The 26,711-nt window shown below is 41.7% G+C and overlaps 1 protein-coding gene across 1 annotated transcript in view; it reads right to left on the minus strand.

Moving 5' to 3' along the window:
* Positions 1-385: 385 nt before the first annotated feature.
* The window catches only part of STMN2 (stathmin 2), a 58,297-nt gene continuing 31,971 nt past the window's right edge, over positions 386-26,711 (minus strand). Inside the window, exons 2-5 of the mRNA XM_054018252.1 lie at positions 25,469-25,564; positions 23,779-23,951; positions 6,867-7,058; positions 386-1,755 (exon numbers count right to left, since the gene is read on the minus strand). Coding sequence (XP_053874227.1) covers positions 1,696-1,755; positions 6,867-7,058; positions 23,779-23,951; positions 25,469-25,564 — 521 coding nt within the window. The 3' untranslated portion in view covers positions 386-1,695. The remainder of the gene's footprint in view (positions 1,756-6,866; positions 7,059-23,778; positions 23,952-25,468; positions 25,565-26,711) is intronic.

The following is a 26,711-nucleotide window of genomic DNA, read 5'->3' on the forward strand; positions in this document are numbered from 1 at the left end:
CTCTAATATCAATGTGTTCACAGATAGCAAGTGTTGGGGTCATGATATGTGCTTGTTGTGGGACATGACAGTGGTAAGCCTGCATCCCCACATGCCTTTTACTGATGGTTTCTTTTTTTATTACATTCTGTGCTCTGTAAAGTCACCCTTCAGGATTGCATTGTATCTCCGCCTCGGAGACACATAATGATAAGCACTATGTCTCAACAATAAAAATATATATTGTAGGGATTCATCCTGTACTGGCAGGGGAATGGGCTCCCTGCCCTACTCATAGGCCTTTCCGTTTCTAATGTCCATGATGCTATGAAGTCAGTGGACTTTAACTTCACAGTGGCATGTGTCAGAAGTGATGGAGCGAGAGAACAGACAAGCCCTTTTTCAGTTCACAGAACCCCAATTCTTTATTAATCACAGCTTGCTCACAATGACATACAGGAAAATAGCACTAATGAAGAGTAGAATATGCAGGCAGCAACCTCCAGGGGGTAGGGACAACTTCAAAACGGCAGCTATTTTAGGGGTTATGTTAGGTTTGGTGATACCGTACTTGGCACAAGCACCCTGTCTAATTATTCCTGCCGCATCAGCCCTCTTTTTTTTCTAGATGTCTTTAAAGTAGGTCAGGTTGACTAACACTGAAGAGGACAGGTCATGTTGAATGGAAATCGGCAGTGTTTTAAAAAAAAAATAAAAAAAAAATGCAACAACCAGCTCACGGGTTCCAGGTGGAAATACTCAGTAGCCTTTGTACTTTTACACATGTAACACAGTAGCTTCAAATGAATATCATAGATCATGGCATCTACAGACAAAGCCACTTGATGTTGATTAATTGCACCATCAATAAATCTTCAACTTGTGAATTGAGCTTGTGAGACAATTAGCATGTTTATGGCTGTTGTGTACCATTTAGGATTTTTCATAGCTAGCTGTTTATAATACTCAGCTTCTTAACTTTGGCTCAGATTGATGTCCCTTGCCTTCTTATCAGTAGCTCTTATTAAAAAAGCCATATTTGTTGCCTCTGATCTGATGAAGGCAGACAAAATAAACATTGCAAATAACAGTTTAATCTCTGGTTCATTTTAATGCTACAAAGGGTAGATGTAAATAAATTATGAACACACAATGTTTTAAGAGCTTTTCATCCGAACAGCTTCATGTATCGTCACAATACCTGTGATCTAGTTATTGTTTTAACAGAGCTTATTGATTACAAAGCCTTCTGGGTTATTAGGCGATGACTGGTCTCTAGCACCATAGACCTACTATTAATCTCATTGCATGGTTAGAATTAAAATGGCAGGGAATGGAATTAGACATGGGCTGCTTCAAATGAACAGACCTAGCAAATTCAACTGAGTGGAAATAGACCACATCAAAAGCCTGTTACAGGACATGTAAGATTATGAAATAACTTGCATAATGCAATACTTGTATTTTTTAACAAAAATGTAAGTATTTACAAAATAAGATCCAAGTTTTTTTTAAACATCAAGCAAATCATTCTGCAGAGAGACCATATTGTTTTTATTTTTGTTTTTGTTTTGTTTTTTATTGAGTTCTTGATTTTTTTATTTTTTTTTTTAAACCATGTCATACATTTCCCATACTGATATCGCATGATCCGTAATAATATAGGCAGGGGAGTTTACTAATGGTGGGGAGGTGTCTCATCCACCGTTGCTTTTTTCAGCCAGACAGTTCAACCTGGAGCTCCTTGTTTCTACGGACCTCTGCAGCATGCCTCTCCTGGAAAACATCAAGAAGGGAAAGGTCAAACCTCATCTTTGCTGCACCTGCCCAGGAAGATTCTTAATGGAAACCCCTTGCTCTCTGTGTACAGTTCCCCTGTGCATAGATAGAATAAGTAGAACAACAATCTTTTGGGGGTGCTGCTCCTGAAGGATGAAATTCACCAGGCCAGCACAAGGCCTATTCACTACTTAAATTTGACTTAAGTCCTGTTTTGAGGTCTTAAGTAGTATTTAAGAGTGACGTAGCCCCTGTGGCATGCCCTCTGCACAGGAGGGAATTTCACCCTAAGGGTCCAATTCTTCTAGGTGCTGAATACACACAACTCCCATTGCGTTCCAAAATGTCGCTGAAAAATTTAATCTCAGCTGTGGTGAACTGGCTCTAGGTAATTACCTTCTTGCGAGCAGGTTACCATATCTTCGTGTGTGAGAGGTGGCTATTATTACTGTTCATATTACAGTAGTACGTAGGAGCTGCAGTTAAGGATCATGGCTCCATCAAGGTAGCCGGAGAGCTCACAATCTAGATGACAGGACACAACAGGAGGAAAACTAGACATGTATGATGGGGAAGGGTGAGGGAATGAGTAACAAAATGAGCAGAGTTGAGCAGAAAAGGAGAAATTGCAGATCCTCATTTATCCTAACCAGTGTCAGCAGAAGAAATTTATAGGCATCATTTCAGAGGTAGCTTAAGGTTAAGCTGACAGTTTTATTTATACTTATGTGAAGATGTTCCAATGCACGGGGATGGCATGTGAAGAAGCACGGAGGTGATTGAGGGAGAAGTGGACAGGCAAGCAATTGAGGTTGCCATCACTGGCAAAGTAAATGCCAGGATCAACAGCCTGACAAGGTACCATCCAGACACTGAACTCGCGGAAGACTTGTAATAAAAAGGGAACAATTCTAATTTAGGGCTAAATTCTATGCAGATGCAGTCTGAGGAAAAGGACTCAAGAATTCCTCCACTAAGGCATCTAGGCAGGATGTCGCATGGTGACAATGCCGGTCAGTAAGGGTAGCACAGCCACAGTGGAAAAGAATCAGAACAACCCTAAATGGACATGAATCAGACCTGCAATAGTGAGCTTCTGAGAACCCTGGACATTTTTGTCAGAAACAAGACCCCAGTCATAAATGTGCTCCATGGCTAGCTTGCAACTTTCACAGTAAAAAGGCAAGGAGAGACCTAACTCTATTCTCAAAGGTCACAACTCATTGCGGTCTCATCCAAAGGAGCTGCTGACAGACTGAATCAGTCATCCGGATGAATCAGACTGCACATTAGCCAAAATGTTTCAACAGGAGAGTTTCTGGCAGAGAATGGTTCTCTGTCCTATGGCTGGGGACAATAACATACCTTCTATATGCCTAGAATAAATCTTTGTACCAATCTAGATGCTGCTGCAGGAGACAGACACCCAGCCACCTCCTCTGCAGCCTGTGTTTTAGTTTCTATAACTTTCAGAGACTACCATTATGCCTGGGCAATATCCAGGTATGAAACTCCTCAGGGTTCAGCAGGGACGTGGGAATTGAGAGCCCGCACTCACAACTGATACTAACCGTTAGTGAGTTAATGTCCATCCTGTTTGGAAGAGCTGGGGATTCAGCTATCCCTCATCACTGTGAAGGAGACCACAAAGAACACTATCTCAAGGACAAGAGGCTTTACAGCTGACACAGGCATGGTATAGCTCTTATATTGAAATCAGTGAGATCACCCAGAAGAGGCAATCTGAGTATTCCAAAGACGAGGTTCAGCCAGTGGCAGATTTAGAGTTAGTGGGGCCCTGTGCTCAGCTTCATTTTTGGGGCCCCTCCTTGGGACCCAGCCAAGAAAAAGAACATTCTTTCTTATCTCCTCCCCGCCCCCGTTTTTCTTTTCTTTTCTTTTCTCTTCCTCCTCCTCCTATAAGTAATAGGAAGTAAATGAAAATAAACTGTACCTTGATTGTTTTTGTAGTCAAACTTATTTTTCCACAGACCACTTGAAAATCACTGAGGATCTCGGCGGACCACTTAATGATCTTTCCAAATATTGTTTGTACCGTTAGCTAACTATTGGATAAAAACGCTTTGGATAAAAGCGCTTTATAAAAAAAAAATGTAAAAAAATATTGGGGTGCGGGATCTGGCCAGGACTTAGTGCGGGAGGGGGCTCAGGGCTGGGAGTGCAGAATCTGGGAAGAAGTTAGGGTGCAGTAGCAGGCTGGGGTTTGGGGTGCAGGATCTGGCCAGGATTTAAGGTGCAGGAGGGGGCTCAGGGCTGGGGCAGGGGATTGGGGTGTGGTGCTCCTGTCTGGTGCGAGAGGTGCAAGTGGGGATGTGGGGGGTGCAGGAGTCAGGGATGACAGGGGGCTGAGTGTGTGTGAGAGAGATGAAGGAGTCAGGGTTGGGTGTGTGTGAGGGGGTGCAGGAGTCAGGGCTGGATATGTGTGAGGGGGTGTGGGCTGGGGTCGTGGGGGTGCTCCCAGCCCCCTGCCTGAGCAGCTCACGGCAGGGGGCATGTGTAGGGGGAGTGCGGGGGCCCTGCCTTTGCTCCGCCCTGCCCCGATTCCACCCCCTTCCCCAAGGCCCCACCCCCGCCTCTTCTCTGCCTCCTCCCCTGAGCACACTGTGGCCCTGCTTCTCCCCCTCCCTCCCGGAGTGCCGGCAAACAGCTGTTCGGTGGTAGCGGAAGCACTGGGAGGGAGAGGGAGGCGGAGGGGTGGGAACGTGGCACGCCTCGGGGAAGAGGCAGGAGAGGGGGGAGCTTGGCTGCTGGTGGGGGCGGAGCCTGCAGCAGGAACCCCAGGAGCTGGCAGGACCAAGCTTCTGCCCCTGCAGCTGCCCAGCCCTGGGGCCCCCTGTTATTGGGGGAGCCCAGTGCCAGGGCACCCTGTGTTTCACGTAAATCTGCCTCTGGGTTGAGCGGATGGCCAGCCCTGCAGATTCTCCTAGAACTTCTAGGTAAAATGGCAGCTGTCTTCAAGGTTCACCTTTAGGCCTTTCTGTTCATCACTGGCCAATTTGTCTTCTCTTGGTCATTTCTGATTAGAATAATAACCATTAATGGCTGTAATACAAAGCTCTGTCCTAGTTAATTTTAGATTCATTGGCGCCACTGTAAATTTGGATACTCATGTTACCATGGGCCTGTACTCAGAAACGACAGCTGTGGAATGAATTTGGGAAGCTTCCATCCAGAGTGTTTACAAAGCTGTATTTTTTTTTGGCTGTTCGGCACATATCTGGGTTTTTTTTTTTTTTCTTGCTGTCCTTTCATATAAACTAATGATCAGATTTTGATCTCATTCATGTATTTAGCTCTGATAATATAATCTGAAAACTCAATGACCAACACAAAATGACAACAGCAACAAAGACCCATGGCCAACTGACTGCAAGTGAGGGTGCCTCCAGTGAGTGTCCTATGTGAGATTTATACGTCGCCATGTTCCTTTATGGGGACTGATCCAAAGCCCACTGCAGTCAATGTGAGTGTGTCCATTGGCTTCACTGGGCTTTGGAATAGGCCTGTGGCAAACTTGTTGTGTTGATCTCATTTGTAATTTGAAGGTCAAATTTTCATATGTGGCTTCTAATTTTGTGTGGCAAATGTTAGATGGCTAGGGCAGGGCTGATTTCCAGAGGTTGAGCCCTTGCCGCTTCCACTGACTTCGGCATCCACAAGTGGCATCTGATTGCGGGAGCCTTTGAGCACCCAAAAATCGCGGCACTTATAATTAGAGGCCAGTTTTGAAGATTTTGGCCTCACTGTTTTATTTTTTTCCCCTCTTACATAGTCATGGTCAGCATTTTGGGTGCTTGTGGGTTTGTTTTTTAAATCCCAAAGTTCTTAATTTTTGGTCTATCCACATTTCCTGTCTGGACTTCACCTCCAGTGGGGAGAAGGCAGCCTCTTCTCAGAAGCATTCCCTTGACTTCATGTATATGTCATCTACTTGCTCATCTGGATGGACTGTGACATAAAGGGACTTCCTTCTGACATCAGTCTAGAGCATGCAACTGCTCCTTTTGCCTTCCCTATTTCCTTTCATTACCCCAAGGACAACTAACAGTCTTTTTCCTTTGAGTTGCTGGACTTTGGGATATGTGCATGCAAGGTTATTTAAAACACAGTCAAGGAGGTTAGGCACAATCCTGGGGCTTCCAGAGACTAGGTTGAAACAGCCTGTTACATCCTTCTTTAGGGTATAACACTAAGAAGGCTGCCCTCTCTTTCTTGTCCAGCTCTGCTTCCTCATTTGACATCTCTGATGCCAATTATCTACTGTTAACAAGGTGAGATGGTGTAAGACGGAGAAAAACGTAGATCTAAAACGGACATCCCTCCGCCTCAGGGACAACTAAGAGGTATATACACTTGTCTGCTGACATATTAGATACTTCAAAATAGCAGCTTGTATTGCATCCCAACAGAGAAGTTATCATTCTCTGCAAAATACGTTAAAAGGACTTTATCACATCTGGTTCCTTTTCCTGTGCTTTTGCTCTCCAGGCTGGAAGGGTTGCATTAGGAATGGTAGGTACACTCAGCCCCTGGGGATGTATATTGAAGGGGTCCAAAAGATAGATCTAATCTCCCTCAATTAGGAGAGTGATTGCAACACAGTCCGTTATGGATGTATGTGGTTAAATATGAGACAAATGATTTATTCCACATGGTTCATAAATCTCGCTTAGAAGCCAGAAATTAAACCTAAACAACCTTTCTTTGACATTTTTTCTGTCTTTGAACTTGGGGCCTTTGATTTCAAAAACACCGACCCTTTGCCCATAAGGGTAAAGGTGCAGTTCTTAGCCAGAAAAGGGAACAGATAAACAGGCCTGAGAGCATATCAGAATTGGATATAGTAGAGAACTAGCTGGTACAGTCTGAGAAGGAGGCAAAGATTTTTCAAAATATTAGTGATTTTGAGTTCTCAGCTTGTCACCTTAATGGGACATGATTTTCAGAAAGCCCTGAGCAATCCTCCTCTGAAGGTGCCTCAAGTTAAGGGATCTAAAAATGGAGTCCCCCAAAATCACCAGTTACTTTTGAAAATTTTGACCAAAATTCTTGCTGCAGGCTGTGGTGTGGAGTCATGACCTGATTACCTTTTCTTGAAGACGTTCAATAAGAGCAGCTAAATTAGCTTCACGGTTTTCTTTGATCTGTTCCATTTTCAGTATCAGCTTTTCCTCTGCCATTTTGCTGAAGTTATTGTTCTCCTCCAAAGCCTTCTGAAGGACTTCTCGCTCATGCTCTCTCTTTTCTGCCAGATGTTTCAGCACCTGGGCCTCCTGGGACTGGGAAAAAAGACACATCCTGCTGAGGCAATAGTCTAGAGAATGTCAGAAGACCATGCATAAGGCAGTCTGAGTAAATAAAAAACACTAATAAGCAAGTCTTTGATTAGAAAGGGCCAAGTGCACGGAGTCTGGATTTTTGTGAGATCTGCTGTTTTGTTTTTTCTTGAAATGCGTGGTAAAACTAAGTTAATAAAATATATAGTAGAGTAAGAAATAAATAAATTTATTTATAGTGGCAATAGATCTGAGGGACATTCTGGAAAAACTTTCCCCCCATATCTGTTATAAGCAAGGCCCATTTCAATAACAGATATGAAGACACTGAACATATGTGAGGAATTCAAATAAGGAAACATCTGAAAGAGAGTATGAATTCTGGATTAGTAAGGCTACCATGTGACACTGTCTGTACCTGCCTTAAATATTTCAGTGGTAAGAGATGCAGTCATTCATGCATGAACATTTTATTTCAAAATTATATGGGATTTCAGTCTAAAAATATGTACTCTTTTATAATTGGGCTTCGGAAACAAGAGCTATGAATTTTTTGTTTTCCTCAAGCTATCTTTGTTGAAATGGTCACAGATAGGCTTTCAAGTTAACATTCCCTTGAGATGAATGTAGGAAGTTCAGATCTGATCTGGCTCCATTTTGTTTCTGTAAACAGGAAGAAGGTTATTTTTCCAAACAAAAGGCCTAAAAAAAATTTTTTTTTTTTAATTGAAAGCTTAAATTATGCAAAGACCATGAAATCTACAGAGGATCTTAAATGCATGCAACCTGCACCCTGTATCCTATTACCCTTATTTATGAGCACAATTGCTAAAAACATGAGCTTTGCTGTTAGTTTAGAATTACGTTTAGGACACTGAAGTTCACTTAAAACAAAATGAAACCATTGATCTTCTGATGTAAGCCAACGAGGTTGCAATGTTAAGACCGTTCCAGGATCAACTCAAGTCCAAAGAAAATATATTTAAGGGGAATATTTGGAAATGATGAGCGACACTGTGGACTGTTCTATAAAATGAACCAGAGGGAGGAAGATGGAAGAATGGAGGAAAGGAATGAAATGCGGTAGCAGCCTGATATGTGCAGATTTCAGTGAAGGTTACCACCATTTTGTGTGTAAACACATTAGAATCATAAAATTTAAGGCCAGAAGAGATCACAAGATCATCTAGTCTGGCCTCCAGTATATCACAGGCCACAAACACCACCCAGCACCTGCACACTAAACCCAACAATAAAATTAGACCAACATGTATAGCCCACATTTTAGGGGCTAAATTGAGAGTTTTCACCAATAATTACAAATTGCAGTAATGAATGCTATTTCCTGTAAACCTCCTTGTAGTCACTGAAGTGAAGTGAAAGCACTGAAATTCTCTCACACAAGATAAAGGGTGCTGTAATAAGATTAAAAAGAAAATTCTGATAACAGCAATGAGCTACACACAAAACAAAGATTGCTGACCAGAGATATAGAGCAGATTCCAAAAAATGCAGCAGAACTCATACTTGTGGCTCTTCACAAACTGCAGCAAGGCACTGAGGTAAGAAATGTTCAGCTTTGGAAAGGAACAAATGGCCTGTTTCAGATTAAAGAGGAAACCTACACTGATGAACTTCTGCCATGTGTGGTCTGTATGCTTTCATCTCTGGCATGGTTTCATGGACGTGCCTAAAGCAGAGGTGCTCAAACCATGGTCCTCAGAGCACTCGCTGGTGGTGCATGGTGAGTTGGCTGGGTACATAGCTAATACTCCTCCTTGTTTTCCTCCTGCTAAATCAGGTGCTGAGAGCTAACATTGTATTAACTCTTTTCCAAATATTAACTTCCATGTAAGAAACCATTGTAGAGGCCAGAATTTCAGATGAAACAAAGTGGTGTGGGCAATCACAAACAGAAGGGGAAGTGATCCACATGGCCATGACCAGGAGTAAAGGTAATTTGTGTGACAGTGTTTCCCTTAAAATGTGGCCCACTCTCTGAAGAATTTTGAGCACCCCCTACCTTAAAGGACCACTACTTCCTTTTTGTATAAGAAGTGATTTCTGATGACTATTCCCATAGAAAAAAATACTATAGTATTAAACAATAATTTCCCCTAACACTACGGATGGTGTTGTAATTAAAGATTTAATAATCTGAGAGAGAAGTTTCATGAGGATTAAAAACATGCAAGTGCTCATAACCAAATGTACCCCATTATCTATTAATTCAATCAAACAATTCCCCTGAAATAAAACAGCAGATATTCTGAGATATCCAGGGCTATTTAGAAGATATATTTGAAAATCAGCTTTTGCACTGTGGTTCTGGGTAAAGTTTTCAAAATAAATCCCATTGGCTTTCAATGGTACTTAGGTGTCTTAGCCACTTTAGTTACTTTTGAAAATGTTGCCCATTTCTCAAGCTGTGTTGTCATGCATTCAAATCCCTTACAGTTTAAAAACATAATTTTTATTGGCATAGGTTGAATTTTATAGTAAAGATTTTGAATTCCATAGTAAAGTATACAGAGTTCTAGGAGGTGAGATACCACATTGGCACCAATAGGAGTTTACCTGATTAAAAATTGAACAGGGCCTTGTATTGTTACAATTGAACAGGGCCTTGTTAGTCTGGGTATTTGCCATATATTGTACATTATGAAGAGTTCTGATCTCTCAATATAAATGGCCTGGGTATGTTTATAAACTCTTCCATAAATACCCCAGGATTTAGCAACCTGGAGTGGGACAGGAATTTGAATGGACGATTTCCATTGTGAGATGAACGCTAGTCTAGCTACAAGAAGTGGCTGGTGCTAAATAAATGGAAAAGAACAGGGGTAGAGCCTCAGCTAATGTAAATTTTTCCATTGACTTCTGTTTTACAGCAGCTGTGAATCTGGCCTTCAATGGTCCGATCACCGTCACAGCCTAATAAAGCAAGACTTGGAGTGAAGCCAAATTGTTTTTCGCACTGTAATGGTGGAATGGTATCTGCCTCAAAAACATTTGGCAAAAGAACATTTCCTCCATGTCTGAACGAAGTCTGCTGCACATGTTGAAGGCACTAAGGCAGTGATGGGCGGGGACATGCTGGCCGCCACTTCCCACAGCTCTTATTGGCTGGAACGGTGAACCGCAGCCACGCCAGTGGACGGTCAATGTAAACAAACTGTCTCATGGCCCGCCAGCGGATTAACCTGATGGGCTGTGTGCCACAGGTTGCCCACCACTAAGCTAAAGAATGATTACTAACATGACTGTGATTAGCAAACTAGCTCCTTAGTTACTTCTCTTGGAATTCAGATGCTGTGGTGGGGTTCCAAAAGTAACGTACACATAATTCCAACAGAAAGTCTATAGTTTACATAATTTGTCTCTTCCTATGTATATTACTGTACACATTTTTGGCTATTATTATTATTAATTTATGTCTGGGATTATTATTAATTCCCAGACATAACATTCCACACTAGAGCACAAACAAGTTTCTCGCACACTTATAAATGTCATAAGATGACCATGCTGGGTCAGACTAGGGTGACCAGATAGCAACTGTAAAAAATCGGGACAGGAGGTGGGGGGTAATAGGAGCCTATATAAGAAAAAGCCCCCAAAATCGGGACTGTCCCTATAAAATCGGGACATCTGGTCACCCTAGGTCAGACTAATGGTCCATCTAGCCCAGTATCCTGTCTTCCGACAGTGCCTGGTGCCAGATGTTTCAGAGAGAGTGAACAGGGCAATAATTAAGTTAGCTCTCCGGTCATCCAGTCCCAGTTTCTGGCAATCAGAGGTTTAGAGACACCCAGAGCATGGGGATGCATCCCTGATCATCTTGGCTACTAGCCATTAATGGACTTATCCATGAATTTGTGTAATTCTCTTCTGAATCCAGTTATACTTTTGGCCTTCGCAACATCCCCAGGCAATGTGTTTAATCTCTGGTGCCTATTCATTTCATTGGATGACCCCTAATTCTTGCGCTATGTGAAGGGATAAATAACACATCCTTATTTATTGTCTCCACACCATTCCTGATTTTATAGACCTCGATCTGGAAGCTGTTCCAAGCCCCTCATCATTTGTGTTACCCTTCTCTGTTCTTTTTCCAGTCCTGACATATCTTTTTTGAGATGGGGTGACCAGAACTGCACACAGTATTCAAGGTGTGGGCATACCATAGATTATATAGTGGCATTATGATATTTTCTGTTTTATTATCTATCCCTTTCCTAATGGTTGCTAACATTGGTAGCTTTTTTGCCTTACAACATCTGTTTACAAATGTTGTAAAGCACTCTAGATACAGATCCTTCAACTCAAGCTGATATTCAAGTATGCTAAAAAAGAGGCCAATGCAGCAAAGTTGTTTATGACCTTTTTTTAGTGGATGCTTTAAAAAGCAACTGTGATCCCAGTTTTTAAGGGGTGCTTTTCTAGGAGCTCCAAATCCCACATTTGGATGCTTACATAGACATATAGTCAACTAGATCCCCATTTTAAATGTCAAAGTGCCTGTAGAGCTTGCAAATGCAGACTATGGAGGTGGGTTTTTTTTTTTTTTTTTAAGACATTCAAGTTGAAAATTGGGTTCAGCTGTATGTATCTACAAGGATTTTCTATTTTCCCAGATTTATCTACTTCTGGTGACAAGTATATCCAAAAATATATTAAATCAGTTCTGTAGAGAGGGAAAAAAAAAGATTACTCAAATAGCAGGAAGTGAACTAGCAGAACAATTCCTTTTAAAGTTGAAATTTGCACTTGAATGCATACCCTGACTGTATTAGTTTTAAGGATATATAGGGGGCAAGTTCCAGTTATGAAAGGTTCACTTTGATGCTGCAAAATTAATCCAGTTGCTGGATTTTTTTAATTAACACATTCAGTGGGAATTGCATTAACTTTGGTGTATCTCCGAGTATTGTATATTGAAGAGCTAATGTTAATGGAATAGAATGTTAAGACAGAATAAAGGTCTCCTCCTGCAGTGTAAATGCCAAAGTAAAGACCAAGCATTTATAGAAAAACAACATTGAGATCAAGGAATGAAATTTTCAGGGGAAATAAATTTAGTTGTTTTCTTGCTGTTGCGCATCAAAGCGAGGGAATGGGGTAGAACTAAACACCATGTTGGCTTGCACAGCACTGGCTTCTTCATAGATTGCTGCCATTACATCTCATTCCTCACATGGGATACAGTATGAATTATTATGTGTATTGCAATAGTGTCTAGATGCCCCAGCTGCGATACACCCTACTGTACTAGGCACTGTACAAACACACAGTGAGAGACAGCCCCTGTCCTGAAGAAATTATATTCTATGTAGACAAAATGGACAAAAAGTGGGAGGGGAAACAAATGCAGTGTAGTGAAGTGACTTGGTCGCACAAGAGATCAGTGGAAGAGCTAGGAGTGGAATCCGTGGATGAAATCCTTCCTCTGTTGAAGTCAAAGGCAAAATTCCCAATGATTTTTTATCTTTGGTTTCCTGAGGCCTTGTCCAGTGCCCATCTCACTAGTGCACGCCCTTTCTGGCATCTCTGTTTTCCAGTCTGTATCCCCTGTTGAGCCAGCAGTGCTAAACTGTGTCTTGGTTTTGCAATGTGGAGAAATTTTCAGGTGTCTTGTTGAGACTATCATTTGCTCTCATGCAGCTTTACAAACAGTTTTTGCATAAAATTTGTGTGTGAAAGACATTTGCAAGGAGCTTATGCATGCTCCTGGGCTTTGTGCATGCGCAAGGCTGCACAGTCACAAAGAGAGGCCATGTGTTGAAAATCTGGCTCTGTAAATTGTGAACATCTGTATCTGACAGACTCCGAATGAGGCTTGTTTCTTCTTTAGCTATTTTAAACAACAACAACAATAATAATAGAAGTCCTGCTATTTTTCCCTCTAGATTTGTACTAGTGAATGAGTATTTGTGAAAAGAGCTCGATTTACCACCCAGAAGCCAGGAGTTCTCTGTTCAAAAACAGTCACACACCATTGGTAATGGCAATGCAAAGTTCTCCAACCCCACCAACACACCTCAGCCTAATCCTGGAGTGATTATTTCTAGCACTGAGAGCATGGGTCAGTCTCCAGGCCCATTCAATCCTTTCTTCTCTAGCAAAAGACAATGGTGGGGGCAGAACAATTGGCGCTGACAGCAGGTTGTTTTTACAATGGAGAGAGCTGTTTTTTGGGAACTGTTTTGAGGCCACCAACACATTTCATGGAGGCCATGAACCACTTGTCTGATGTTAACAACATTTAATCATTGATTGAATCAACCACATAGACATCAAAAGTTCCAAAGCTCATTTACTAAGTCCTTGAGCCATAGTATTCTATTTTCAGTATATAATGCATCTTTCTGAATGTCTGTTTCTAATTACTCCAATTTTGATTTATAATGATAATTAAATGCTATTCATCTAGCCCACTGATTGGCTGGCTCCGATTACAATTGGTATAATAAAGCGTCTGTCTGAATCTGGTCCAAAATGTTTCTTTTTAAAGCAAACTTGATGTCAGTGGTATATTAATGTAAAATGTGGGTTAGCAGTTTGACAACTGTGTCCCTTCCATGAAGCATCTCAGGGACAAGACAAAATGTATAGACCTTGCATTAACATTGAGTATAATGTACCTGTATGGGGATGAGAATAGACTTGCTAGTATACATGAGTTTTGAAAGTGCAATTACATTTTTCATGAGTTTTCTACTGGCTTCTGTGTAACTGACTATTTGACTATGTGGTATTTGACTTAATTGTTTTCTAGACTGGCACAGATAATATACAACTAACCATGAGCTTTACTACATCTGAGTCCCTTACATTTCATTTTTGATTGCCCCTATTTTAGAACGCTGTAGGGAATAATTTTGGACTTAACTGGATCCAGATATCTACTTTTTTATTAAATATGCTTTAAGAGAAAAATATTTTGCCATGATATGTTGATTAACCTACTTCTTCCTCTAATACCACATTACTGAAGAAAATTAAGGATATTCCCTGGTACCTAAGTAAATGGTAAATAGTTGTTAGCATTAATTTTAAGTCAAAAGAGAAATGTCACATTTGGAGAAGAGAATTCAATATATTTTGAGGCTGAGACTTTCAAAGCTAAGGGATGTAGATGTCCAGTTTTCACTAGAAATGTATAGGAATTGGGTGTATAGTTCCCACCCTTACTGTACACAGATTTTCATCTGTAATTAAAAAATAACAAATATTTAAAGCTTAAATAGCAATATAACCTTTATAGCAGTCAATGGAACTTCGTAGTGCATAAGAGGTCATCCACATGCATCCCATTGCAGGGTGAAGGCCTAGAATAGTTACTGCAGTCAGTGATGACTCTTTTCTTAGCAGAATGGCATTGCCTAAGGCGGGTTGGCAACCTTTGGCATGCGGCCCAACAGGGTAATCTGCTGGCGGACTGAGAGACATTGACTGTCCACAGGCCTGGCCCCCCCCGCAGCTCCCAGTGGCCGCGGTTCGCCGTTCCCGGCCAATGAGAGCTATGCGGGCCTCAGGGACGTGCTGGCCACTACTGCCCGCAGCTCCCATTGGCCGGGAATGGTGAACTGCGGCCACTGGGAACTGCGGGGGACCGTGCCTGCGGATGGTCAACGTAAACAAAATATCTCATGGCCCGCCAGTGGATTACCCTGCTAGGCCGTGTGCTGAAGGTTGCTGACCCCTGGCCTAAGCCCTTTGGGTGGGGCGATTATAACATGAAAAGAAATGTCATAAGGAGCCATGGAGTTTGATGCATTCAAATGCTATAAGACACAATTGTGCTTTGTATTAGCTGATTTCCCTTTGAGATGTGAGGACAGGATTTCTCAGTTAAGGGCCTCCTCCTCAGTTTGGATTTTTATGTGTGTGCAGAACAATGTGCTCGTCTTCCCATGGCACACAATGTTTAGGAGTATATAGGACAGCACTGTCAGCATTGTCATCAAAATAGCATAGATACAATGGATTTATAGGCTGCTTCTGATTTCACGTGGCCATGTAGCCCTATTCCAAATAAAGGACCCACCTTAAATGTATTGTTATTTTGAAAAAATAAACCCCTTTCCACAACTATTTCAACAGAAGTTCCATTTTAAGACTCCTGTTTTCCTTCTTGTTGTTTGCCTCCTTTTACAAGCCAAGGTGTCAGTGTTTGGCACTGATGGGGAGGGTACTAAAGAACAACATCCTATTTGAGTATCCCACACTGTGTTTGGGAGAATTTTCATGCAAAATATGGTTGTAGGGCCTGATATTTCTAGTGGGCTTGGGATCAGAGTGTGAGTAAGACTATATAATGAAATAATGATACATGAAATATAACAAAAAGAAAAATGGCTTTAACCAGCTCTCCTCTCTTCCAGAGCTAACTCAGATGTCCGACTGTCAGTCAGAACTTTATATCTAGTGCACAAGCTCCACCTTGTAAATAACATACCTCTTCCAATAATGCTTTCTTGGGGAGAAACTGCTGTGTGAGGCACCACAGAATTATTGTCAATGGACTTTATTAACAGCAGACTGGACAACAGTACACCAGAATATGCTGTAACTTACATAGACGCAGCATAAGTGGGAGCTATGTTACTCTTCCAATACACTGCAGGGCTCATTCTATAAAAGAACTGCCCTTCATTTTGTATTCTGTCTCCAAACAAACACAGCTGCCATGCAGAGCAGCCAAAGTACAATAAAGATTTTTAAACAAAAGAAAGCAAAACAGAAAGGAAAACTAGCTAAATGGGGGAGAGAAGTGGCAAATGCTGAAATCATCTATGTGCTCGCTGTTCACTTTCCCATTTCTCTCCCTACTGACCTTTCTAAAAATTTGTAAGTGGAAAACAAATGTAGCCTCTTACTCCTTGGAGTTCTCGGGGAAAGGGAGTTTTTCAGGCCCCAGTGTTGCACACACAATCAATTAACTAAGCTATCTTGGTATTTTATCATTCTCTCTCTTTGTGGATGTAGTGCAAATCTTTAATTTTTCATTATTTTCCAAGCTCTTGGCATCAGAGTTGTTTATCTGAAAAAAAGCAAAACCCTATTTCACACACATTCAATAGAGAGGCCACCTTCTGCATTTGTTTATTCACAAATTATTTTTTCCCCATAGGAATAATTTTAATAATTAATAGTCATGCTGTCAGAATTCATGTTGTGCCAGTCACAATAAACTGATAGCTGGAGATCTGAGCTCAGGAATAACCTTGGGACTTCTGCTTCTTGATTCATACATTCCTAGATTTTAAAGCCAAAAGGGACCATTATGATCATCTAGTTTGACCTCCTATATAACACAGGCTACCGAATTTCACCAGTGATTGCTTTGTCAAGACCATAACTCGGGGGTTCCCAAACTTTTTTGCTGGCACAACCCCATTTTAATGAAGTATTTCCTTTCCAGGCCCCAAACAGCATGGAAGGTACCATTTGGAAGAGGAAAATGGCATCCTCCATGACAGTGTGACCTCGCATGCACCGTATTTATAAGGTCATGCCGCATGGAGGATGCCATTTTGCTCTACAAAATGGCATCCTTTACACAGTGTGACCTCATATGTATGATGGTGCAAGGTCGTGCTGTGCAGGGGATGCCATTTTGTAGAGCAAAATCACATCCTCCATGCATTGTGACCTTGCACACATCGTATATGTGAGGTAATGTGTGGAGCAAGCTGGAGTCCTCCTATAGTAGAGATCACTGCAACTCCATCTGCTGATGGTGCAATCCCATTTGGAATCACAACCTACAGTTTGGGAGCTGCTGCTATAACTTGTGGTTGAACTTGAAAAATCATGGAGCAGGTCCTCGAGGAATCAATTCTGAAGCACTTAAAGAAGAGGAAAGTGATCAGGAACAGTCAGCATGGATTCACCAAGGGCAAGTTATGCCTTACTAATCTAATTGCCTTCTATGATGAGATAACTGGCTCTGTGGATGAGGGGAAAGCAGTGGACATATTATTCCTTGACTTTAGCAAAGCTTTTGGTATGGTCTCCCACAGTATTCTTGCCAGCAAGTTAAAGAAATATGGGCTGGATGAATGGACTATAAGGTGAATAGAAAACTGGCTAGATCTTCGGGCTCAACAGGTAGTGATCAATGGCTCCATGTCTAGCTGGCAGCCGATATCAAGCAGAGTGCTGCAAGGGTCTGTCCTGGGGCCAGTTTCGTTAAATATCTTTATTAAAGATCTGGAGGATGGTGTGGATTGCACCCTCAGCCAGTTTGCAGATAACACTAAATTGGGAGGAGTGGTAGATATGCTGGAGGGTAGGGATAGGATACAGAGGGACCTGACAAATTTTGAGGATTGGGTCAAAACAAATCTGATGAGGTTCAACAAGGACAAGTTCAGAGTCCTGCAGTTAGGGTGGAAGAATCACATGCACTGCTACAGACTAGGGACCGAGTGGCTAGGCAGCAGTTCTGCAAAAAAAGGACCATGGGGTTACAGTGGACGAGAAGCTGGATATGAGTCAGTGTGCCCTTGTTGCCAAGAAAGCTAATGGCATTTTGGGCTGTATAAGTAGGAGTATTGCCAGTAGATCGAGGAACATAATCATTCTTCTCTCTTCAGCATTCATGAGGCCTCATCTGGAGTACTGTGTCCAGTTTTGGGCCCCACACTACAAGAAGGATGCACAAAAATTGGAAAGAGTCCAGTGGAGGGCAACAAAAATGATCAGAGGCCAGGAGCACATGATTTATGAGGAGAGGCTGAGGGAACTGGGATTATTTCGTCTGGAGAAGAGAAGAATGAGGGGGGATTTGATAGCTGCTTTCAACTACCTGAAAGGGGGTTTCAAAGAGGATGGATCTAGACTGTCATCTAGGATGGTACCAGATGACAGAACAAGGAGTAATGGTCTCAAGTTGCAGTGGGAGAGGTTTAGGTTGGATTTTGGAAAAACTTTTTTTCTCTAGGAGGGTGGTGAAGCATTGGAATGGGTTATCTAGGGAGGTGGTGGAGTCTCCTTCCTTAGAGGTTTTTAAGGTCAGGCTTGACAAAGCCCTGTATGGGATGATTTAGTTGGGGATTGGTCCTGCTTTGAGCAGGGGGTTGGACTAGATGACCTCCTGAGGTACCTTCCAACCCTGATATTCTATGATTCTATAGTATATATTTTAGAAAGACATCTGTTGGAGTGAAGGAAAATGTGTTTTGTAGTGTAAGTAAAATAAAGGGGGTTTATCAACCATGGAAAGGCTTTGAAAATATAGGAAAAATATGTAACATGGCCTTGAAAATAAAAGCTTCAAAAGTTGGACGGAATGTGGCATCTAACAAGACAAGTTTTGGGGAGAATGCAAAGCTTGGAATGTGGCTTGACTGGAACAACTGGACCTAAAAGGATGCTGATAAGATAGGAGGAAAAGTCCTTGAAAAAAGCCTCTAAAGTATAGAAGATTATCACAATTTGGTTAAAAGTTCTGTGGTGAACTGGTAGTAAACTCTGACATACCAATGTTTATATTGGAGAAAGGGGCCCAGTCCCACACTGCCCAAAACTGGTTCTAAGCTACAATTAGCGATTGGAAGTGACATCATTTGTTTGTTACAGTATAACAAGATGAACTTTTAAAGGTTCAACACTAATACCTGCCTGGCCAGTTGGAGCCAGCCAACATGAGTTTAAGCACCCCTCTGTCTAGCCCTTTTGTGAGTACTCTGATCAAATACTTATGAATGTTTGTTACTGTGTGGGTGTAATAAGTGCTTATTATTTAAACTTTTTAGGCATGTTTAAAGCAATTGTATAAATATCATTTGGCCTTTGGATTGAATAAAGGAATTTGTGGTTGATTTTTAGTGTCTGGCAATATCCTGTATTAATAAATTAATATTTCCAACCACATCCTACCTTTTGAAGACTTGAAGTAACAGAGAATCCACCAACCCCCTAGGTAAGTTATTCCAACTATTAATTACCCTTATTGTTAAAAAATTGCCCTTTATTTCTAGTCTCAGTTTGTCTAGAGTCAGCTTCCAGCCATTGAAAAAAGAACAGGAGTACTTGTGGCACCTTGGAGACTAACAAATTTTCCCACTCCATACGGCTAAATGCAGTGCCTTGCATAATGACAGGTTTCAGAGTAGCAGCCGTGTTAGTCTGTAGCGGATACAGACTAACACGGCTGCTACTCTGAAACCTTCCAGCCATTGGATTTTGTTTAGTATCACTGTTTATCTTTGAGTTACTGTTTGTGAAAGGTAGCTTCTGGCATTGATCTCCCATGCCATTGCATGCAAAAGCATTTGGAAGGGGCCAAACCAATGCAACATGTACGTAGCTTCAGAGCTGCAAAAAATTAAAGAGATTCATTAGCCCCTCAGGGTGTGGGGTGAGTAGCTGGGTAGAAGGGCAGGGGCATGACCTCTTAGACACGAGGAATAATGCAAGAATCCATGCAGAATCCTGGTCTCTGTCATATTTCCCACCTCTTCACTATCTGGCATTTCCTCCACAGTGCTTCCCAGTCTCATTCCCCCATGACAGCGTTGCTGACTGTGTGGCCCTAGTGCTAATAAGCCTTACTCAGTTGGGTGAAACTAACCTCTGCAGCTCCTCCTAAATGTACGTCTATACTTACCGCCGGACCCGGAGGTAAGCAATCCATCTTCTGGGATCGATCCCGGAAGTGCTCGCCGTCGACGCCAGTACTCCTGCTCCGCGAGAGGAGTAAGCGGAGTCGACGGGGGAGCCTGCCTGCCGCGTGTGGACCCGCGGTAAGTTCAAACTAAGATACTTCGACTTCAGCTACGTTATTCATATAGCTGAAGTTGCGTATCTTAGTTCGAAGTGGGGGGGTTAGTGTGGACCAGCCCTAAGACAGTAAAAGCCATGGTTTGAAAGTTACGGCTGCTACAAGGAGAACAAAATAATTCCCAAGGGGAAATTCACAATAAAATCTCGGGCTTTGGCAAGGAAACATGTTGCACAGAGTGGGCTGCTACCTGGCTTCACTTCCTACTTCAACTGACCAATCACCCTCAGGGCTGGCTCTGGCTTTTTGGCCGCCCCAAGCAAAAACAAACAAACCAACCAACAAACAAAAAAAAACCCGGGGTGGCCAGAACGGCAAAGCAAAACAAACAAACAAACAAAACCAAAAAAAAAAAAAAAAAACCCATGCAGCACGGCTGGAGCGTGGGTGCAGGGGGGACTGGCTGGGGAGAGGGAGGGAGTGGGCGGGAGAGAGAGAGAAGGGGGCGGCCAGGGCTACAGCAGGGGCGCTGCCACGCAGCCCCTCCCGCTGCGCCGCCGCCTGCCGCAAGTGCTCCACTCCGGTCGGCGGGGAGGGAAGGAAGAGGACTGCCCTGCAGGGCACTCTGGTTCTCCATGCTGCTGCCCCATAAAGGGCAGCCGGAGCGGAACAAGAACCAAAAAAAAAAAAAAAAAAAAAAAAGGCAGTGCTGCTCTAGGATTGGGCAGAATACCGCCTCGAACAGTCTGCCGCCCCAAGCACCAGCTTGCTCAGCTGGTGACTGGAGCCGGCCCTGATCACCCTGAATTCCCCAAACTACTCATATGAGAGGTGGAGGGGCTTCCATTGGCCTAGCACAGAAGGAGAGCAATATTCTCCAGGTTCTATTTGCCTCCTCCCTTGACGTTTGTGTCCTTGGCAGCATGTCTAATGAGGCTCGGCTCGTCTTTGTGGCATACAGTGGAGTGGAAAATGGATGCCTTTGTCTCTAGTGATACTGCCAGAGAAGAGGAGGATCAAATGCCTTTTGCCAATAAATGAAGCAGCATGAAAGATGGCCTCAAAGGAGGCAATGTGTTCCACTCTCACAGCCAGATGGTGAGTACTGCAATGGTGTTAGCAGATAGAGAGGCAAATCTAGGAAAACTGGCCACTCCACACAACAGGGGTAGACACTACCCATACTGTGATGCCTGGGTGGGAGCTTATCCTTCAACATTAATAATAACGGTATTAAAAATGATGCATTGGCTTTACTGTATAATTGACAGCATGAATGTTAGAAAATATGGCCATTATTCTGCATCCACTCTGGTGTTCTGCATTAGGGACTAGTGCAATTAATTTCCATCCAAATACAAAGCCATTAAGAGGATGTAATTACATACGAGTTCTCTACTCTAATCCTAAAACTAGTAGAAATCCCTTTAAAGTCTAATTTTCATGGTGATTAATGGTGATCACAATGTATAATTCAACCTAGGGCTTTTCAAGCATAGAAATCTGGTGTGGTAGCTAAATATTCCAAGGCCAATGGGTATAAATTGTTGCATCATGTTATAGATCTGGTTGAGTTTTCTGTACTGTTAAGAAATAAACTTCTGCTTCTTACAGTGATAATGAGCTCTCATTTCTTAATTGGAAAGGATGATGAGATCTTTCTGATTACCTACTTGGGGAGGAAAACACAGCGCACCCCCCCACCCCATTAAAATAATGGGATAATAATGGAATGCAGTAAGGAGGAGCCTGTATGTGGAATGGAGAACTCTATTGCTATCCAAAGTGCATCTCACTTTGAGATGCAGTATTTTTAAGAAATTCCTCAAACAGCAATACATATTAATTATAAATTGTATTCTGGTAGGGCCCACAGGAGAGGAGGAAAAGGGGGAGAAGAAAGGAAGGAAAATGATAAAGGGATGAGTATACAGTGATAAAAAGTGATAATCAAAAAGCTAGGGAACCTAGAGCACATATAAGGAGTCATTGAAATATATGCATCGCTGTAGGCTTTTTCACATGAATTTGACAATTTATTAATGAACACTAATCAAATTAACACAGTCCACTCTAACTCCAAAATGGTGTGAAATCAATTAATAACTTTTGTTAAAGGCAATCAATTAGTTGTACTTGATTTTATTTAAAACTGTGCCCAAAAGACATGATCTAGAATGGTTATGCCTGACAACTGCAGCGCGTGGGTAGAAAAGTATGATGCGGATCTCGTAGGTTACAATGACCCAGCTAGAGAAGGAAATGTGGCGATCATCATTCAAAATGAACATATTGGTAGGGGAAAAGAAGGCATCAGTGCTGGCAACTCTTAAGCCAATTTCCAGTCTAATTACATTATTAGGTTTTATATTGGAAGAAATATACACTCTGATCAGTAAAATAAGTTGGCCATGAAGGTTTAGATTTCACAGTAAAATATGCACAAATTATCAAGTTTCTTAACTGCTGCCATTTCTGTCTCTTTATGTCAGCAGTGTTCTAAATGGATTGAAATAACGGTCAGATCCTCAGCTAGTGTAAATCAGCCTACTCCCATTGAGTTTAATGGGTCTGATTCTCCTCACGCTCCATTGACTTGGATGGGAGTTACTCCTGGTTTAGATTAGTCAGTAACTGAGAGGAGAAGGGGTGGGGATGGGGGCTTTTATTCCTTTCTTCTGAAAGGAAACAGTCTAGAAGCTGCTGCATGTGGTTCCAGGTTGCAGCACGAGCCCCTTAATTTCTTTGCTTATTTTCTTCCACCTTTTGACAAAATTCTACAAACTCTGCTCTTAATTTATAACAAATGAGAAGATTCAAGAGACAGAGTAAAGGCTCAGACAGCTGAGCTTGTTTTACTTTCAGGCATCTTAGGTCAGATTCTCTATGAGGTGTAGCCACTTTACATCAACTCACCAGTGAAATGTGAGTCTAGTGCCAGCAAGATCACACCAAGATAACATAGATCATTTGGTGGCAAAGAGGTTAGAAGCTCTTATTGCACTCTCCTTCTGTGTGGCAGGGAAAAGACGGCCTGGCAGGAGGAAAGGGGGAGTGGCCAGTACTGTCTCCAGTCTTCCACTGCATTTTCAGCCTCCTGTGGTGATTGCAGCTTGGCATAATTTAGAGCAGCCCTGAGAATGCTTTAACATAATAGAAGTCTTGGTCCTCCACAGAGCAGCCCTAAGTGCCACAGATATGCAAAGACGAGCCTTAAATCACTTTGTACCCCATCCCCTGACTTCTGCACATTGACCAGTGCTGAGAATGTGGCTGTTTATCCTGTTTTAACATGGCCTAAAATATACATAACAAATATAGTCTGACCTAAGCTTAAATTTATAGAATAGCTAAATCTGTCCCTGAAAATGTTTGACAAGGGAAGACTTCTTTGGCCCATCAATCAGGGTGGAAGCCAGAGAGCTGAGGTATAGTTCTGTCTGCTTGCTCTAAGTACCCTGCATTTTTCTTTTCTTTTTTTTTTTTTTATTGCTAGAAGGTCTGACATCTTTGTAGAATGTACATGATGAACACACACGGAAGTCTGAAATGCTGATTAAGGTCATAAAGGGGAACATCTTTATTCCATATAGGGGCCTACACAGTTCTAGCACTATATACATGGACCAAAGATTGTGAATTTAAAGCTCCATAAGGCTTTCTCTCCACAGATACTTTCATTATATAACCCATACTTCCTGGCCATTAGAGCTGGTTGAATTTGGGGGGAGGAGCGATTGGCTAAAAAGTAGAAAGAATAAAACAGTTTGTTTCATTCAACATTTTTCATTTTTTTTTTTTTAACATTTCTGATGAAAAATCATCTTGCAATGAGTGTACCGTCAGCCATAAACGTCAGTGGAAATAATGTCAGTATTATTATTATAATGCTCACGATGTATCCTCACTGCAAGATGATTTTTCATCAGAAATGATAGGAAACTTTGTTGCAATTGCATATGGCAAGGCACAGCTAAAAAGCAAAGATACCTTTCTCCTTTCCTCAGCAGCTTCCAGCTTTTTCTGGATCTCCTCACGGGACAGCTCTTTCTTCTTTGGAGAGGCTAAAGTCCGTGGTGCTTCTGAGACAGGAGATGGTGGCTTTAAGATCAGTTCAAAGGCCTGGCCAGAGGCACGTTTGTTGATTTGTTTCACTTCCATATCTAGGAAATAAAATTAAAAAGGCTAAACCCAACTTTGGAGGAGAGAAATAGCATACTTTGGCAATGAAAGGGAAACGGCCGAGTATGTGTTGAAAACCGCTCTCGTGAGAGGTACATTCCCATTTGTTAGTAACTGTGTAAGTATAAATTAATCCTATAAAGATAAATATGTATGTCATTTTGGAAGGCTATAAAAGCATGTGTATATGGGGATTTATATGGTAGTAAAGAAAGCTTAATTTGGACAAATAAATGTGTAAAGCTGGTGTGAAAAATTGTCTTTCACTAGCCCTTGCCATGTTTGGTAGTTGCTTCATGAAAATGAACTACTGTAAATTTACTCTTTGGTAATTCTCAGGGTTAGAAGAAGTTTATCAATGACTTTAGAGGGAAATACATATATAGGAAGTCATGGAGGAGTATGGTAAAAATGTTCAAAACTATTGACACTTTTTTAATAGTAACAAACCTACTTTTGTAAGACCAATCTGGTTTTCCAAAGTTAAATTAAAAAGCAGCTGTTTGACCAAAAATAATCTGCATGTGATTGATGGTCCTGTGAAATTAATTGGTGAGTGCAGTCCAGTGGTGAACAAGTGTCCATACTTGAGACTATTCACCATCACACGTGATATCACTTGGCTTGGTTGCTGAGATGACCAATATGGTGCCAAGTATTGAATTGGAATGGAGACTGAACTAGAGTTTTTCATGGGTCTGAGGCTGAGATGTCATTATCAGATCACCTGGGGAAGCTTGCATAGACTGATTCCTGCTGTACCTGTCCTATGGCTAAATAAAGAATTTCTGTTTCCAAGGCTATCAATCCAGCAGCTTGACCAGTCCTTAAATTAGATTTTAAAATGTTTCTCCAAAATTGTCTCCTTTTATGCTGGTGAGGGGCAGGAATAGCTCCTGAGCCCTTTGGGAATTACAGATATGCTGTACTGCTTTTGTTTGCTGAAGCAGCTGCTGAGACCCTGCTGTCTCTTAGCCTCCTACACAGGCCAGAGATGCAACTCCTCAAATAGTTTGTTCAATTCATAACACCCATCTACTTGCTCACAAGGAAAAGTCCCCAGATGTAATGAATTTAAAAACATGGTATCTCAAGCCTAGGTGAGAAAAATCCAAGTTTACTAATTGAGAATTACCTCATTGGTGCCTGCTAGGGAAAGCATATTTTCTTGATTTTCCTGAGAATTACTTCAGCTGTGAATAGCTGCAATTCCTGGATGGGTAGTATTTCTTGAGGTATTAAGTACAGTACAGCTAATTATAAAATAGCCAGTCATGGGCTTTTTAAAATGAGATTTTAATATGTTGTTATTGGGGCCAAACAATCACCACAATGAGCAATAGGCAATTGGTAAGAACGAACAGCCAGAAATAGCAAGTGAATTGTTAAATCAGCAAAGCATTGACTAAATATTAGAGACTGTGAAAGTGAAATGAGTCATATCCAGCACTGCCAAATTATTTAACAAGCAGGATGATTTCCAGTGAAGGTTACTCACCATCATATGTATAGATATTCATGTTGCGAGGTTCAGGGTAAAAACAAGAGCAGATCAGAGACAGCATGGACAGCTCCTTCATCTTTTCCTTATAGGCTGAAATAAGAGATTGTTTGTTAGTTTACATCAGTTTCCCAAATTTCTTACCATGAGTTTTTAATTTAGATCATAATTACAATAGTTAGCTATATGCCTGATAGAACATCTGAATCCCAGCCTGAAAGACTTTCCGAAATGTTTGCCTTCGACCATTCCTTCTGAATATGGGAATCTTTAAAAGTATGTGAATGTCAGACACCCTGTACTGTCCAGACTGCTTCTGACCCCCAGGTCTCCTACAACATGGTCTTAACTTCAGATCCAATGCCCTCTGGGTCTCTCTGACTTACATGAGCTGAGGATTGCTGAGGATTTAATATTGGAATAGTGCCATAATCCAGTCTCTCTCTCTCTCTCTGCAGCCAGAGGCAAGTGACACTCTCACAAATTTTACAGTTCCTCCAAATCCTCCAAAATCTCATCAAGATCTCTGAAGTTCTGGTTCATGGATTGCCACTGGCTACTAAAGGCGTTGTCTGATACAAATGTCATCCAAATAATTATAACCCCCCCCCAGAAATATGGATAATTCATAACAAGAGTCTCAGCAAAACTCTTTAGAAATAATACCCTTAATACGCCAAACCAAAAAGGTTTTAACCTCCTGTCCTATTGAATTGATTTGTTAGCTCCCACATCTGGTTCCAGTGTAAACCAATCTATATATGAAATGCACATTAATTACCATTATTTATAATTTGTATTACTGTAGGGCTCACAGGCCCCAGTCAAGGATTGGAGCCCACTTGGGCTAATAATAATAATATATAGCTGTTATATAGTGTTTTTCATCCATACATCTTAAAATACTTTAGGAAGGAGGTAAGTGTCATTATCCACAATTTATGAATGAGGAAATAGAGACACAGAGAGGGTTAAGTGGCTTGCTCAAGGTTACCCAGCAGGCCAGTAGCAAAGCCAGGACTAGAACCCACATCTTCTGAATAGTAGTCCAGTGCCATAGCCACTGGTCCATACTGTACAAATGTATCCAGTAAGAGTGGATGGGAGGCAAGTGCTGAGCATCCCGGGTTTGAAAATTTGCCTCCCATCCACTCTTACAGGATACAAAAAGTGCATGCACACATGTGCCTTCAAAAAGTGCATGCATGCATGTGTCTCTTCAAAACCCACATTTGCATAG

Source organism: Malaclemys terrapin, chromosome 2, assembly GCF_027887155.1.
Source record: "Malaclemys terrapin pileata isolate rMalTer1 chromosome 2, rMalTer1.hap1, whole genome shotgun sequence".
Classification (NCBI taxonomy): domain Eukaryota; kingdom Metazoa; phylum Chordata; order Testudines; family Emydidae; genus Malaclemys; species Malaclemys terrapin.